The 15,738-nt window shown below is 43.1% G+C and overlaps 2 protein-coding genes across 5 annotated transcripts in view; one reads left to right on the top strand and one right to left on the bottom strand.

The window, feature by feature from the left end:
- Positions 1 to 7,385, top strand: part of ccng1 (cyclin G1) — a 53,279-nt gene extending 45,894 nt beyond the window's left edge. For all 4 annotated transcript variants that reach the window (XM_038796021.1, XM_038796020.1, XM_038796019.1 and 1 more), the window contains exon 7: positions 3,749 to 7,385. In XM_038796021.1, coding sequence (XP_038651949.1) covers positions 3,749 to 3,756 — 8 coding nt within the window. In that variant the 3' untranslated portion in view covers positions 3,757 to 7,385. The remainder of the gene's footprint in view (positions 1 to 3,748) is intronic.
- Positions 7,386 to 8,978: 1,593 nt separating this feature from the next.
- hspa4a (heat shock protein 4a) overlaps positions 8,979 to 15,738 on the bottom strand; it is an 86,772-nt gene continuing 80,012 nt past the window's right edge. The window contains exons 18-19 of the mRNA XM_038796005.1: positions 13,312 to 13,473; positions 8,979 to 11,403 (exon numbers count right to left, since the gene is read on the bottom strand). Of these exons, the coding sequence (XP_038651933.1) occupies positions 11,197 to 11,403; positions 13,312 to 13,473 (369 nt within the window). The 3' untranslated portion in view covers positions 8,979 to 11,196. The remainder of the gene's footprint in view (positions 11,404 to 13,311; positions 13,474 to 15,738) is intronic.

Here is a 15,738-nt window from a genome sequence, read left to right as displayed (position 1 = left end):
CCTGCACATATTAGCATTGCCTGACTCGACTGTTTCCTGGAGCTTTTTCGTTTATTTTGTATAATGTTTAATAGATGCGCAGAAATGACCAAATCAGAATTGCACTTCCTGTTAATGATGGTAGGCAAACCGTAAATATTCCACAACAAGAGTAGGTCTGAATATTTTCATGAATGGACTGAAATTATAGTCCCATTTTGGGATTATTATCCATAGAAAGCATTAGGAAGCAGCAGTGGAGGAGTTACTTTTTAAATGTTGGATTCTTGAAGCAAGCTGCATTCATAAAATGAAAAGCTTGAGTTGTTAACATTAACTTCCCCAACAAATTGTAAATCAATGAGCAATTCAATAGCTTTTTATTTTTATTTTTATAAATTTAGAATACCAATTCATTTTTTCCAATTACGGGGCAATTTAGCATGGTCAATACACCTACCCCGCACATCTTTGGGTTGCGGGGGCGAAACCCACGCAGACACTGGGAGAATGTGCAAACTCCACACAGACAGTGACCCAGAGCCAGGATCGAACCTGGGACCTCAGTGCTGTGAAGCAACAGGGCTAACCCACTGTGCCACTCTGCTGCCCTTGCAATTCAATAGCTTGTCTCCGTAATCAATAGACACCTCACTGCAGGATTGTGTGGTAGACCTAACTTAAGGTTTTTAATATAGAAGGTTTGTATAGAAAAAGGAGATAGAAGCAGACAATTGGGTCTTGCAAAGGCTAGGCGTAGAATTCTAGCATGAAGGAGGGACGGTCGGAGTTGCTTTATTTGCATGAGTGTGACAACCCACTGATGTGAGAAAGCTGACCATCCGTTTTTAAAAAAAATACATTTTATTACAAACTTGTATCATTTTTTATTCATTCAAGTAGGTTACAGCAAATAAACACCCCGGGAAACATACTTTCCAACAATCAGCTGTACAGTTTGTACAGATTTTTCTCCCCCCCCCATCCCTCATCCCCCTGAGACGAACAGCCCCTCAAACATGGTCACAAACATCCCCCACCTTTTCACAAACTCCCCTGCTGAGCTCCTTAACTCATACTTTATCTTCTCTAACTGCAGGAAGTCATACAGGTCACCCAACCATGCTGCTACCCCCGGTGGTGATGCCGACCACCACTCCAGCAAAACTCGTCGCTGTGTAATCAGAGAGGCGAAGGCCATGACATCGGCCTCCCTCCTCTCCATGAGCTCTCGTTTCTCTGAAACCCCAAATATCGTCACCAAAGGGTCCACCTCCTCTACCACTATCAAGACAGCGAACACTCCGGCACCAGAGCCCTCGACGGATTCTCACCATATTCAACATCCGTCTTATATTATTTGCAAGCTGCCTGCCCTTCACGAAGCCTGTTTGATCTTCTGCAACCACCCCCTGGACACAGTCCACCATCCTCCCCGCCACCAACTTAGCCAATACTTTCACATCCGTGTTCAATAGTGATATGGGTCTGTACGACCCACATTGCACCGGATCCTTCCCTTTTTTGGGATTAATGTGATTACTGCCTGCGTCATCGTCTCTGGCAATTCTCCCCCCACCTTCTCCAGTGCTTCATTAAACGGCCCCAACAGATGTGCCAGGTCCGCTGCAAATTCCTTATAAAATTCCGCTGGGGAAAGCTGACCCTTTTTTTTTTAAATGATTTTTATTGAAATTTTTGAAAAATGTATAACAACAGAACAATAATAACAATAATAAACACCCCCGGGCACCCGTAACAACGCTTATAACAAACCCCCCCCCCCCCAAACCCAATAAACAATAAAATAAATTAACAATAAATTAAATTAACATAAACAATGCCCCCCTGAAAAATGTTCCCTGGGACAAACCGGTGGTTCCCCCGCAGCGGGGCCTCCAACGAGCCCCCCACTTCCCCCCTGTGTCGCCTCCACTGCCCCCAAATCTTGAGGGTAGCCGCCACCACCGGGATCGTAGTGTACCTCGTTGGAGGGAGCGGCAACGGCGCCGTTACCAGTGCCTTCAGACTCGTGCCTCCACAGGACGCCATCTCCATCCGTTCCATGCTACCCCCTCCCCATCCATTACCCACTTGCGTACATTGAGACATTAGCCGCCCAATAGTACCCAGAGAGGTTGGGTAGCGCCAGCCCCCCTCTATCCCTGCCCCACTCGAAAAAGACCCTCCTCACCCTTGGAGTCCCGTGCGCCCAAACAAATCCCGTAATGCTGCTGTTCACCCTCCTAAAAAAGGCCCTCGGAATAAGGATGGGGAGGCACTGAAACAAAAACAAAAACCTCGGGAACACCGTCATTTTAACGGACTGTACTCTACCCGCCAACGGCAGCGGCAGCATGTCCCACCTTTTAAACTCCTCCTCCATCTGCTCCACCAACCTAGTAAAATTAAGCTTATGCAAAGTCCCCCAACTCCTAGCCACCTGAACCCCCAGGTACCTAAAACTCATCACTGCCCTTTTTAGCGGGAGCCTACCAATCTCCTCCTCCTGATCTCCCGGGTGTACAACAAACAGCTCGCTCTTGCCCAGGTTCAACTTATAGCCTGAGAAACTCCCAAACTCAGCAAGAATCTCCATCACCTCCGGCATTCCCCCACCGGGTCTGCAACATACAGCAGCAAGTCATCTGCATAAAGCGACACTCTGTACTCCTCCCCACCCCGCACCAGACCCCTCCACCTCCCCGACTCCCTGAGCGCCATGGCCAGAGGCTCAATTGCCAACGCAAAAAGCAAGGGGGACAGGGGGCACCCCTGCCTCGTCCCACGGCAGAGCCTGAAGTAGAACATAGAACAGTACAGCACAGAACAGGCCCTTCGGCCCTCAATGTTGTGCCGAGCCATGATCACCCTACTCAAACCCATGTATCCACCCTATACCCGTAGCCCAACAACCCCCCCCCTTAACCTTACTTTTATTAGGACACTACGGGCAATTTAGCATGGCCAATCCACCTAACCCGCACATCTTTGGACTGTGGGAGGAAACCGGAGCACCCGGAGGAAACCCACGCACACAGGGGGAGGACGTGCAGACTCCGCACAGACAGTGACCCAGCCGGGAATCGAACCTGGGACCCTGGAGCTGTGAAGCATTTATGCTAACCACCATGCTACCCTGCTGCCCCTAAGTACTCTGACCTCCTCCCATTTGTCGCTACACTCGCCATCGGGGCCTCGTACAGCAACCTCACCCATTTAATAAACCCCTCCCCAAACCCGAACCTCTCTAACACCTCCCACAAGTACCCCCACTCAACCCTATCAAAGGCCTTCTCCGCATCTAATGCCACCACAATCTCCGCCTCTCCTTCTGCCGCCGGCATCATTATCACATTTAGCAGCCTGAAAGCTGACCATCTTGACTTTCTTTGTATTATTACGTGAGGTCGAACTACACTGATTAAACTGCTGACTGGTCTCTAAACCTGAGGTGTTTTGATCAGTGTTGCAGTATCTTTGATAATCGTTTTTGTTATTTCATGGGATGTGGCCATTGTTGCCTACCCCGATTTTCCCAGAATATCTAAAACAAGACCTTTAAACCAGTAGTGCTTTATTCTAAGCTTAAATCACTTGTTTCTGCGCATCCTATGCTATTGCTTGTCTGCAGAAATATATAGATGCTTTGGCTGGTCCATGTTGTAAAATCTTCAGATATCTGGGGACATGGATCTATTTTGGTTTATGAGCCATCATTTTGGAAGGACAAATCCTAATATACTTTTCCTTCCTTTCCCTCCTGCAGAACCTTAATACCTCATGCACAAAAAGGAACAACGTTTGTCAGATAAAGTGCCTTGACGGTTAACTAAAGGTTTTCTCAGTCTGCACCAGAAGTGCCCTCTTCACTGCAAGTTGCAACTTAGTGCGTCGGATGTAGTTTGGAAAAATAACGCTGGCAGCTATTTTAAAAAATTTACATTTTACCTGCATTTCTACATTTAAATTCTGAGCTGCAACCAGTGTGGTATGCAACTTGTTTTGCATACAGTACTTTATTCAATTTCTTTAAGTGCGAGACGAAAGGCTTCAGTATTGACTTTTATTCGGCTAATGCTCGGGTTATCCACCAGCAAATTACTTTTCAATTTTATTGGTTTAATTTAAAACCCCAAGTGGAGTTTTTAATTACGTTAGATCTAATGTGCGTGTCACATTCATTAGGGAGACGGAAGTTTATTGATTCTGCCTGAAGTAAGTTCCATTAACTAACAGGTCACTTAACAATCCTGTCTCTCTTCCTTCCACCTCGCACTAAAATAATTGCAATTTGATGCAGACATAAGTGGACTAGAAAGTGATTCTTTGGACTACTTTGCATATTCATTTTATCAGATGCAATAGCAGGTCATTGTGCCAGATAAAAGGCTGGGAAGAGCCTACAGTTTATATAACTGTCTCGTCATTTTCAGTTTCTACAGCTTCAACACTGTATAGGTGGAATTTAAGTGAGCTCACTGGAGTGGGCAGGCTGGTGGGTGGGAAGTGGGATGCGGAATTGGGCAAAAGTATCCAATTCCCAGTTTCAGCAAGGGGGGAAAACTGTCTCCAGTTAAGTTGGGACAGGAAGGGCCCAATGTGGGAATTTCACCTATTGGCAGTGGGATTCCATTTGGCTCACTAGCGAGCCAGGTGACAAGAATTATCCCTTGGCGACCGGTCTCTCGTAGCTCCCCGTTTAACCGGGAGGGGGAAGTGGGGGGCTAATATTCCTGTTCGCAGCCACTCCGTACCCATCAACTTCCTGGGGGCCTGAGAAGGGAAATGGGGGTTGGTGTCCCTGTTCACAGCCACTCAATACCCGTACAAGTGACCTACTGTTGCAAATGAAATACTTGGTGTATTCCCCATTCAAAGTAGGAAGCACAGCAGTCAATTCATGCACAGCAAGCTGTCACAAACAGCAGTGTGATAATGACAGGCTAATTGTTTATTTTTAAATGATGTTGGTTGAGGAATAAATATTAACCAAAGCTGTGGGGAGAGCGGTGCTGCTTTGAAATCATGTTCACCCGAGAGGGCAAACGGAGATTCGTTTTAGATCTCTGGAAAAGGAACCCCCCCTCAGTGCAATACTCCCTCAGCCTAGATTTCTGTACCTAAGCTACAGGCAGGACTTGAACTCACAACCTTCTGACTGGGAGGCAAGTGTGCTACCAACTAAGGTGGGAGGGGGAACAAAAGTAATTATTTGGCTGTAAAGTGCTGTAGTACGTTCTGGAGACTTGGGTGCACTATCATACATGCATCATTTACCATTTCCTTGTGGTGTAGATCTTTGATTATACTCTGGTGTTATGGTTAACAAAAGAAAATCAGTGCATGCTCCCATAAATTTATTTTCTCTTAACTAATCTTTATAAACGAAGTTGTATCTCAATCTCTTAGATCCAGGCAATACACTAGATGGCATGATGTAAAGAGTGTGTCTCCATTCCCAATCTGTTTGATTTAAAATGATCAAGATTGATAATGATTCACGTTATCTCTGTAACAATGGGAATTACTTGCTTCTCTTTGATTTCCGCATTTAGACAAAATTACTAAACCGTGCAAGCTTAAACTTGCAGTGCTCTGGTTTGATGCATCTTAATTTCTGGTGTAGGAGCTATAGTTCTTTGTTTAGAAAGACTTGGTGGAGAGTTAGATTTTTTAAATTTAGTATTTCCCAGAAGTACGGTATTTAAAAGTTCAGACCTTCAACTCGTGCTGAAATCAATATTTTGTAGCATATCGACTTAGAGGTTTTAAGTTGGATATGTGCAAAGCTGATAGACCACTGCGTAGTGAAAAGACATGATGGCCCTGCTTTTTCCAGTAACATGCATTGCATGGTTCTCCGTTATGTATGAACCTAAATTCAGAATTGTCACCAAAGTGTTGATTTAACACCTCTCCGTGTACGAGTGCTAACAATTGGAACTGGCTTGTTGGGAAGTGGAGACTTCTGATGTGGTATGTTGTTGCCATGGGCTGACTGGCTATCCCATTGCTTTCATAGCTGTGTTATTGGCAGCCCCACTTCCATCAGAGTCCTGTGCCCTTTTTTTTGGGGGGGGGGGGGGGGGGCATTCATTCTCTGATGCAAGATAGACAGTTCATTATAAAGGATATTATTTAGGCTTCATTTAAATCAAGCATTGTTTAAGATGCTATTTACTTACAGAAGAGGGTTGTTTTCATTTCAGCTTAGTTCTCTATATTAGGAGCTGCTAGACTAGTTCCCTTACTTGGGAAAACGCTGAACTGGGATTTTGACGGTAGGAGAAACAAACTAGGTAGTTTTGGGGAAAATGGATTGAGAAAGTGAGTAGTAGTTTGGTTATGATAGAGATGAGGCTTTTGAGCTTGGATGTCAGTAGAACCAGATGTTGCGTTTATACCTAAACCATAAGGAAGTTATGTAACAGCTGAGTGCAACCCATTATTGAAAGGAATGCTTGGAATATATTTTACAGCAACAAGATTGTTCAGCACTTTTTATTAACCCCAAATGTAGGGCTGATCTAGTTCATTCACTATTTGAAAGGCTAATTCCCATGTTAGCAATGTTTGAGTTACTAGGTTAGTATATTTAAAAAACTTTTATAAAATGGTTCACAATTTTAAAAAACTTTTCAAAACTCAACTTTAACATTACCTTTTGTTTGCTACAGTAACCCATTGTCTTTCTGCTTCGCTCCTTTTTTTAATGCATTTTAGGAATTAAGCATGTTCTGCACTGAGGATTTAAGATAGTTTTTACCAGTAGCAGCGAAGACATTTTGTTCTTTACATTACTGTATCTGGGTGGCGAAAATTGGTGCACTCAAGTACAAGGGGCTTGTGAAATATAAAACATGCTTGAAGACCATTAAATGCCTTTATTGTTCAATACATTGTGATAGAAATGCTTTTGAATGTTTCAATTTGGCTTGACTTTGCTTTAAAGTCACTGAAAGTAAAGGAAGCTATATGTTTAAAATAAATAGAAGAAAGCAAAAGATTAAAATCCAACCACATAAATTCAGACTTGTTAAAATTTTATATTGTGAATTTATTCCAGGACCCTCCAAGTGAAATTTTACACCATTTTGCACTCTTACTCCGTATTGGATTTTTAAAAAATGCTATCCTGCTATTATTTATGTTTCAATTTATTTAAATTAGGCTTGTTAGTTTTGCCCAATGAATTGATTTTCACTGATGCAGTGCAATATATGACGGGTTTCATTAAAACCTATGGTGATGGTGGGAGTTTCCAAACAACTGACTTGATTATAACTTTTATATTTTAACTTAACATATTTGATTTGTGTTCTGAAAACATTTGGTTTCAATACGAGCAAAAGTAGTGTGTGGAGATGATTGTTTGTTTTTCAATAAAGACTTATTTTAATAAGCGTGGAGAACTTCTTTGTGCCTCAAAGATATTTTCCTATTCATGTGAGACCATTGACCTGGGGTTGTGGGGACAGAAAGCTGAGGATCACATTTCCCCACCTTTCATTTCTTCAGAGGCTTGTTGTCAGTGCAAATGTAAGGAATGCACAAAAGATTAAAATAGGATTAGACTTTCCTGGAATTTGAAGTTGAAAGAGATGGATATATACTTTTAAAAATTCGTTAAAATTTTGCAGTAAGGCCCTCTATGGGTCCACATTGCAGCAAGTCTCCCTCCAGATAGACAAGAGTCATAGATGTTTACAGCATGGAAACAAGCCCTTTGACCCAGCTTGTCCATGCCACCCAGTTTCTTTCACCAATCGAGTCCCACTTGCCTGCATCTGGCCCATATCGCTCTATTCTCACGCTGCCCATGTAACTAACTGCTTTTTAAAAGACAATTGTATCCACCTCTACCACTGCCTCTGGCATCCTGTTCCAGATGCTCACCATCCTGTGCGAGAAGAAATTTCCCCTCTGGTCTCTTTTGTGTCTCTCCCCTTAAACCCATGCCCTCTGGTTCCAAACTGCTCTACCTTTGCGGGAAAAAGTGTTGGCTATCTTATTTATGCTCCTCATTTTCTGGACCTCTATAAGATCACCCCTAAGCCTCTTACGCTCCAGGGAAAAAATTTCCAGTCTCTCCTTATAACTCAGACTATCAAGTGCTGGTAGGATCTTCTTAAATCTCTTCTGCACACTTTCTAGTTTAACAATATTCTTCCTATAATGTGATGAGGACTGAACACCATATTCCATGTGTGGTCTTGCCATCCTGTACAACTTCAACAAGACATTCCAACTCCTGTATTCAATATTCTGACCAATAAAACATAGCATACTGAATGCCTTCTTCACCACCCTGTCCACCTGCAACTCCACCTTCAAGGAGCTATGAACCTGTACTCCTAGATCTTGTTGTTCAGTAACTTTTCCCAACCCCCTACCATTAACTGAAGAGGTCCTGCCCTGATTTGATCTACCAAAATGCATCACCTGACATTTATCCAAATTAAACTCCCATCTGCCGCTTCATCGGCCCACTGGCCCATTAGTCAAGATCTGGTCACAGGCCTCCAGTTTGAAAAACAACCCTTTGGCTTTGGTTGACAAGCCAATTTTGTATCCAATTGGCTACCTCGCTCTGGATTCTATGTTTTCCAGATGTGCTGCATCAGAACCATACCCTCCTTTTTGGAGACTGCGTCAGATTAAAGATTCAGGCTAAAATGATGGCCAGGACCGACAACTCGACACCAGGTGAAGTCCATCCTGCCTTTGTACATGTAACCCAGTTAAAAGGAGGCAAAGATTGAAAGAGTCAGAGGTAGGATATTTGAATTTGGCTTGCTTTGTCCACCTCCAGCCCAGGGACACAAGGTCAACTACAGTACTTTTGTCTGTATGGCTTAAGAGTATACCATAGTTATTTACTGAGCCAGTTTCTTTGAAAGAGTAACTGGATTTCTGGAGATAATCCTCCAAACCTACTTGAAACCACCCGAAGACCCCACATAAATATACCACCTTTGTTTTAAAAAAACAACACATTTTTTTTCCCAATGTCTTTTTATTGTATTTCACACTGTTCAGTGAAATAGCATGAGTATAAATATACAGTGGAAATAGCAACTTGCAAGCCTTGACATGGTATGCCAATGGACAGTTTGCAAGACCAGAGCTCTTGAAATTGTACAGTTTTATGACTTCTAATGAATTACCATCACCTGTTATATTGAGGTGCAGCTTCATAACTCAGTATGCAATAATTGAGCAACAAGAACTGGAAACTGGACAGACTTGACTAATTTCTGAGCAAATAGATATCCTAACTGGTCTATTTAATCATATGTGGTACTGGTGTAAAGTAACCTACATAGTGTACAAGGCTGTTTCGAGATTAAATGTAAGTGTACAGAGAAGGGGAGCTTTTTGTTTTACAGTAAGAAACCATACCGGCATATCCACATTTGTTCAACGTGCAGCATTACTCTCCTTACATTCCTTCATCTGCCGTGACCACTTATTGTTTTCTCTGACAGACTGATCACATCCAGTTACAACATTATGAAAACTGACAAAGCTGAATGACACTGAATACCAACCCTCATTCCACGCAGAAAAACAACACAGTGGAATTAGGCGAGAAGGAGAAAATGATAATTTAGCTACTTATTTTTATTCTGGTGATGTGTTAATTATTTGCAGCTACCTAAGTTGCAATAATACACTGCTTTGGGTGAGAGTGGAGCATGTATTGTTTCCTTGTGCTGTGCATTCTGGGGAAACTTGTCGTAGGTGCTGCCTGGACTTTTGTATAAGCAAATACCTGGAAACATGGAGCTGAAAAATACACTTAAAATTTAATGATCCAGCTACAGGAAATGAAAAATTGGTCAAAGAAACTATCCCTCCCAAAATAACTACAAGAATAATCAGTAGTATTCCCTCAGTGCTTAAAAAGACCATCGTCTTTGCCACTGTGCTGTGCTTGCTCTTTTGAATATGATTTCCCTTACACTTTATTCAAAACAGCCCATTATTCTATAGGTGTAACAAACTTCACAATCTGGTTCTCATGAATTCACGATTCAGAACACTTGGTAGGTAATAGATTGCTCAAATTAAATAAAATGCAGGATGACATTCCCCTTTAATGAATTATAAATTTGGCTGTAGTGTTTATGTATGGACTACTTTTTGCAATAGAAACTTGACCATGCAGTCAGTTCCCAAGTTGCTGTTCAAGAGTCAACATTACAATATATGAATGCAACGTAGTATTGTATTAGCTTCTCTCTCCACTTAATCCAAAACCTGTATTTACACCCAACATAAAAAAATTACCTGACACAAGTAAATTCAAACAAACAATTTAAATTTAATATGGGAAGTAAAGGGACGTAACCAGTGTACAGATCAAAGAAAGGTAATTGAAAGCATTGTTGTACAGAAACATTGTATATATGTGTATATATTATATAATATATTATATACACACTAAGTGAATCAATGTCTACTGTCAACACTTGGACAGGCAGCAATCCTCTTGCCCAAACATAGGATTTAGTTAGTTGTTTTTCAGAATACTGAACCTAAAACAATCTCCCTTTAATATTTGATTCAAACTAATTTTGACTTCAACATTTGACTGTTGTACAAGTAACATGTAATAGGTGGAAACTGATGGTAGCATTCTAAAGGGAAAAATATGATGCGTGCAATTGTTGAAGATTGGGATTCTTAGAAAAAAAGGCATGTAGCTTTGATTTAACAGCTGTCAATAACAATCAAAACCAGCCAATAAAACAAAAACAACACGGCACTCGAGCAGAACATGAGCAACTTAGCGGAATGCTGGTAGGCACATCGCTATCCAGCATTCTAATTACCAGCAGAAGCTTGCTAGGAAGGTACACAACCAAGTCCAGCACTATCAGCAATCGCCACCCTTTGGGGCGGAGAAGGGGAGTTGCGAGAGGGGGAGGAGGGAGGAGAGATCAGGGTTTTCAGTGAAACAAAGCCATAAACAAAATCAAAACTATTTTTGTAACAAAAACATTTAATTCAAGCCCCAGTTGTATTGGTTAATACCTGTCCCATTGCAGTTAGGGAAGGGGTTTAAAAAAAAACTACCAAATTTGCCAGAGAGATTCAAGAATACCAGGTACAGGTTACTCTATTCACCATAAAAAGGTGAAAAAAGCTGCCCTGCAGAGTCCATGACTTTAAATTTTACATAACAGTTTGGGTAGGTGACTGGCACCATTACTCAATGTCCATTTCTGGTGCTGTTTGTTGGTGCTGTTCTGCATTTTTCGGGGCACTCTCATCAGGTGCAGGTGTACAGCCCTCAGAATCGGCACTTGGTTGTCCATTCACTGGTCCATTCTTTTCTGCCTCTTTCTCTTCTTTAGGAGGTTCTACTTTAGGCTTTGGTTTGCTAACAATGGGGTTACAAAGATTGACCAATTCCTGAAACAGAATGAAAACTATTAACAAAAAAGTAGGGCAAAAAAATAAATCACCGATGATACCAACTCCTGAATGTGAAACAACCCCCCCCCCCCCCACCATTATCTAGAAACACTTGGAATTTCCTGCTCTATTTCATATGATAACAAAAAAGTAGGAAGGCATGCGTGCTCAATGCATCAGTAGACACATTCAAAAATTTATTTGGAACGTAGAACAGTAATTGACCCATTTTGTCCATTTGCCACTTCAGATTCTCTTAGAACTCTCTTTGACCGAGCTTTTATCTTTTACCCCAATATCTCTTTACATGGTTTGATGTAGTTTTTTTTAAAACGGCTCCCCTATGAAGCAAATTTGGGTGTTTAACTATATATATATTTTTTATTCGTTCATGGGGCATGGAGGTCGCTGGCTGGACCAGCATTTATTGCCCATCCCTAATTGCCCTTGAGGAGACAGTTAAGAGACAGCCACAATGCTGTGGGCCTGGAGTCACATGTAGGTCAAACCAGGTAAGGACGGCAGATTTCCTTCCCTAAAGGACATTAGTGAACCAGGCGGGTATTGGTTTCATGGTCATGATTAGATTTTTAATTCCATATTTTTATTGAATACAAATTTCACCATCTGCAGTGTCACGAGCATTACCCCGAGTTTCTGCTTTACAATGAAAAATGAAAATCGCTTATTGTAGGCTTCAATGAAGTTACTGTGAAAAGCCCCTAGTCGCCACATTCCGGCACCTGTCCGGGGAGGCTGGTATAGGAATCGAACCGTGCTGCTGGCCTGCTTGGTCTGCTTTAAAAGCCAGCGATTTAGCCGAGTGAGCTAAACCAGCCCCAAGTCCAGTGGCAATAACACTGCACCTCCCCTAGATAAATGTAAAGGTTATTGTTGTACCAAATTTCCTTCTCCATTTTACATCTGATCCTTCACAATAGCCAAGTCTGCGAAATGTATCGAAATGCTCCAAACTTTCAAAATGCTTTGACAAAGTCATCGGACTCGAAACGTTAGCTCTTTTCTCTCTCTACAGATGCTGCCAGACTTGCTGAGATTTTCCAGCACTTTCCCTTTTGTTTCAAAATGCTACACCTTCAATGCTTTCCTGGGAAACGCTTCATAAAGCTACACATTAGCTGCACATCTACTTCCACAAAGATGCCATATTTCGGGGGTTTGAGCATCAACATTTCTTTACCAATTTACCGCAGTCATCACAGCATCCTTCAAAATATATTATATTTTCCTTACTCTAATCAAAACCATTAGAGTACCTGTAAAGTGCTTTATCCCTTCAGATACTGTTTGGTTTCGCCTTTCAATCAGGTCATGTATTCATTTTCCTGGCAACAATGCCAATAATATTACTAAGGCAAATATATTGGGCGGGAGTCACGAAGGCACCAGTTTGATTTGTCCATCCATTGGAACAATTTTTTGAAGCTAGTATTAAATGACAACCAACACTTTATTCCAGAGATAGATGGATGTTAGCTCTCAGGATTAAGGGAAGGAAATACAGAAGACATCTCATTTGAATCACATTAAGCAGAAACCACAAGTAACCCAAGTAACAGGCAAACTTGCTGTATATACACTGCAATCTCCAAGACACAATATCACAAAGAGTAGATAATTATGCAAAAATAAAAGTTCTCAAGCATCATCCCAATGTATTTACTTTCATCATCCATGTGAACATCAGCAGTGTGTTCCAGAGGAAAAAAAAACAAATCTATTGAGGCTAAATTACAATGTTTTGTCCTTTTCTTTCCTTCTCTCCCCAGTAACCAAACTGTTCTTATATTTTAGAGGCCTCCAGGGGCCTGGAAGCACATCAGCTCAAACAATATGGTAATTTCCATGGTAAATTAATTGAACAGCTTGGAAGGATTTTCCTACCTTAAGTTTGGCTCGGATATCTGCACATTTTACAAGAGGGGCTTGTGTTAGAGATTGTTTGCTCTGCAAATTCATCTTGCTGTTCATCCATTCCATTGCTTCTTGCACATGCTTCCCCACTTTCTCCATGTCTGCTGAATCCAGATGATCATACTGTTCTTCCTGTAGAGGAGGGCATGAAAAATACAAGGAGGAAGCCATTCACTCACATGAACTAGTTTAATTGAACCAGCTATCCCTGAAATAATGTCATCACATTTGAACATCAATTTCAGGTTTTTTCTTTATAAATCCAGATCATCTGCCAAACATGGTTTAAATCGCTGGAAGAAACCATATCTATTTTGGTCTGTCACACAGCTCCTGCATTGTGATTAGTTTGTTCTGGTTGATTTGAGTGTCACAGAAAAAATCTCACCAATGCAGGAGGCTAATCAGCACATCAAATCTGCATTGCCCTGAGCCAGCATTCTATCTGGTCCCTCTCCTACCTTATCCCCATAATGATGTGTTGGGCTGGCTGGGTCAATGTGGACTTGATGCAGTGTAGCGACAGACAGACTTCCAACACTTGAGATGCAACACGATTTTAACTAACATCTAAACTATTATACATGTTCAACTGTGGGTTGACACTATGCTGACTTGAATGGAGACCTGACACTAGCCTGACCAGACTTACTAGCTACCACATGGTGTTTGCACTGGCTATGCTCACAAGCTCTGACTGTCTCAGAGGCTGGGTCCCGAGAGAGTGGGAAAACTGGTGCCCTCTGGCTTTATAGTGGCCGTGTCCTGTCTGGTGATTGGCTGCTGTGTTCTGTGTGCTTACTCGTCATCCTGTGTGTCAATCACTGCCTGTCTGCACTCAATTATATACATAGATGTATATTATGACATCCCCCCCCCCGTTTTAAAAAAAAAAATAAAGTGTTTGTGTTCAGATAATAAATAGTATTATCTATATACTATATACAGAATGTGCTAAAATGATCTTATATACATAGGAAGGTGTCGCTAGTGCAGATATAGGGCAGATGAAACGGTGGAAACGTTATTTACAGAGGTCAAAACGACGAGGTAACAAAATTGTGCAAAAGTTCAGTCTATAAGTTTAGTCTTTGTGGCGGGCGACGAATTCTGGTTGACTGAACGAGCACTTGGCCCTGTTGAGTCGGAGGCCATGCTCATAGATTCTGTGGAATACCTGCTTGAGGCAATAGATGTGTTCTTGAGGAGTTTTGGATCAGATTATGACATCGTCAACAGACACGCGCACCCCCTCGATCATCTGTTCCATGATGCGGTGAAATACCTCGGAGGCATCCGGTTGTAGCAGTAGCGACTGAACGGGGTGTTGAATGTGCACAGCTTGCGACTGGATGCGTCCAGCTTCGTAAAGAATTTGGCATGAGCCATCTCGCTGGTCAACTCTTCTCGTGTTCTTCCTGGAGCGGAGCAGGTATTGGGGGGGGGGGGGGGGGGGGCTGGCGCTGCCCAATCTCTGGATACTACCGGGCTGCTAATGTGGCGATGGTGCGCAAGTGGGTGCTGGAGGGGGAGGGGCGGCATGGAAGAGGCTGGAAACGGCATCTTGCGAGGATACGAGTCTGGAGGCGCTGGCAACGAGGTATACCACGAGCCTGGTGGTGGTAGCTACCCTCAAAATCTGGGGGCAGTGAAGGTGGCACAGGGGGGAGTTAGGGGCCTCGGTGCGGACCCCGATACGGGGAAACCATCGGTTTGTTCCGAGGAGGATAGATGGAGGGTTTGCAGGGTGGCACAGGGTAGGGATAAGGAGGTTGGGGGACCTATTCGTGGATGGGAAGGTCGCGAGCCTGGGTGAGCTGGAGGAGAGGTACGGACTCCCCCCGGGAAATGCCTTTAGGTACCTACAGGTAAGGGCGTTTGTTAGGTGGCAAGTGGTGGGATTTCTGCTGCTGCCGCCACGCATGGTACAGGATAGGGTACTCTTGGGGGTGTGGGTTGAAGAGGGGAAGATCTCGGCAATATACCAGGTGATGCAGGAGGAGGAGGAGGCCTCTGTGGAGGAGCTGAAAGGTAAGTGGGAGGAGGAGCATGGGGAGGTGATCAAGCAGGGGACTTGGGCAGATGCCCTAGGGAGAGCCAACTCTTCCTCTTCGTGTGCGAGGCTCTGCCTCATAAAGTTCAAGGTGTTGCATAGGGCACACATGACCGGGACAAGGATGAGCTGGTTTTTTGGGGGCGAGGACCTGTGTGTTACGTGCTCAGGGAGCCCAGCAAACCACACCCAAATGTTCTGGGCATGCCCAGCACTGGAGGAATTTTAGAAGGGCGTAGCAAGGACGGTGCCGAGGGTGGTAGGGTCCAGGGTCAAACCGGGCTGGGGGTTCGCAATATTTGGGGCTGCAGAGGAGCTGGGAGTGCAGGAGGTGAAAGAGGCCA

Source organism: Scyliorhinus canicula, chromosome 4 (assembly GCF_902713615.1).
Source record: "Scyliorhinus canicula chromosome 4, sScyCan1.1, whole genome shotgun sequence".
Taxonomy (NCBI): Eukaryota; Metazoa; Chordata; class Chondrichthyes; order Carcharhiniformes; family Scyliorhinidae; genus Scyliorhinus; species Scyliorhinus canicula.
This window is presented reverse-complemented; position numbering and strand designations above follow the sequence as displayed.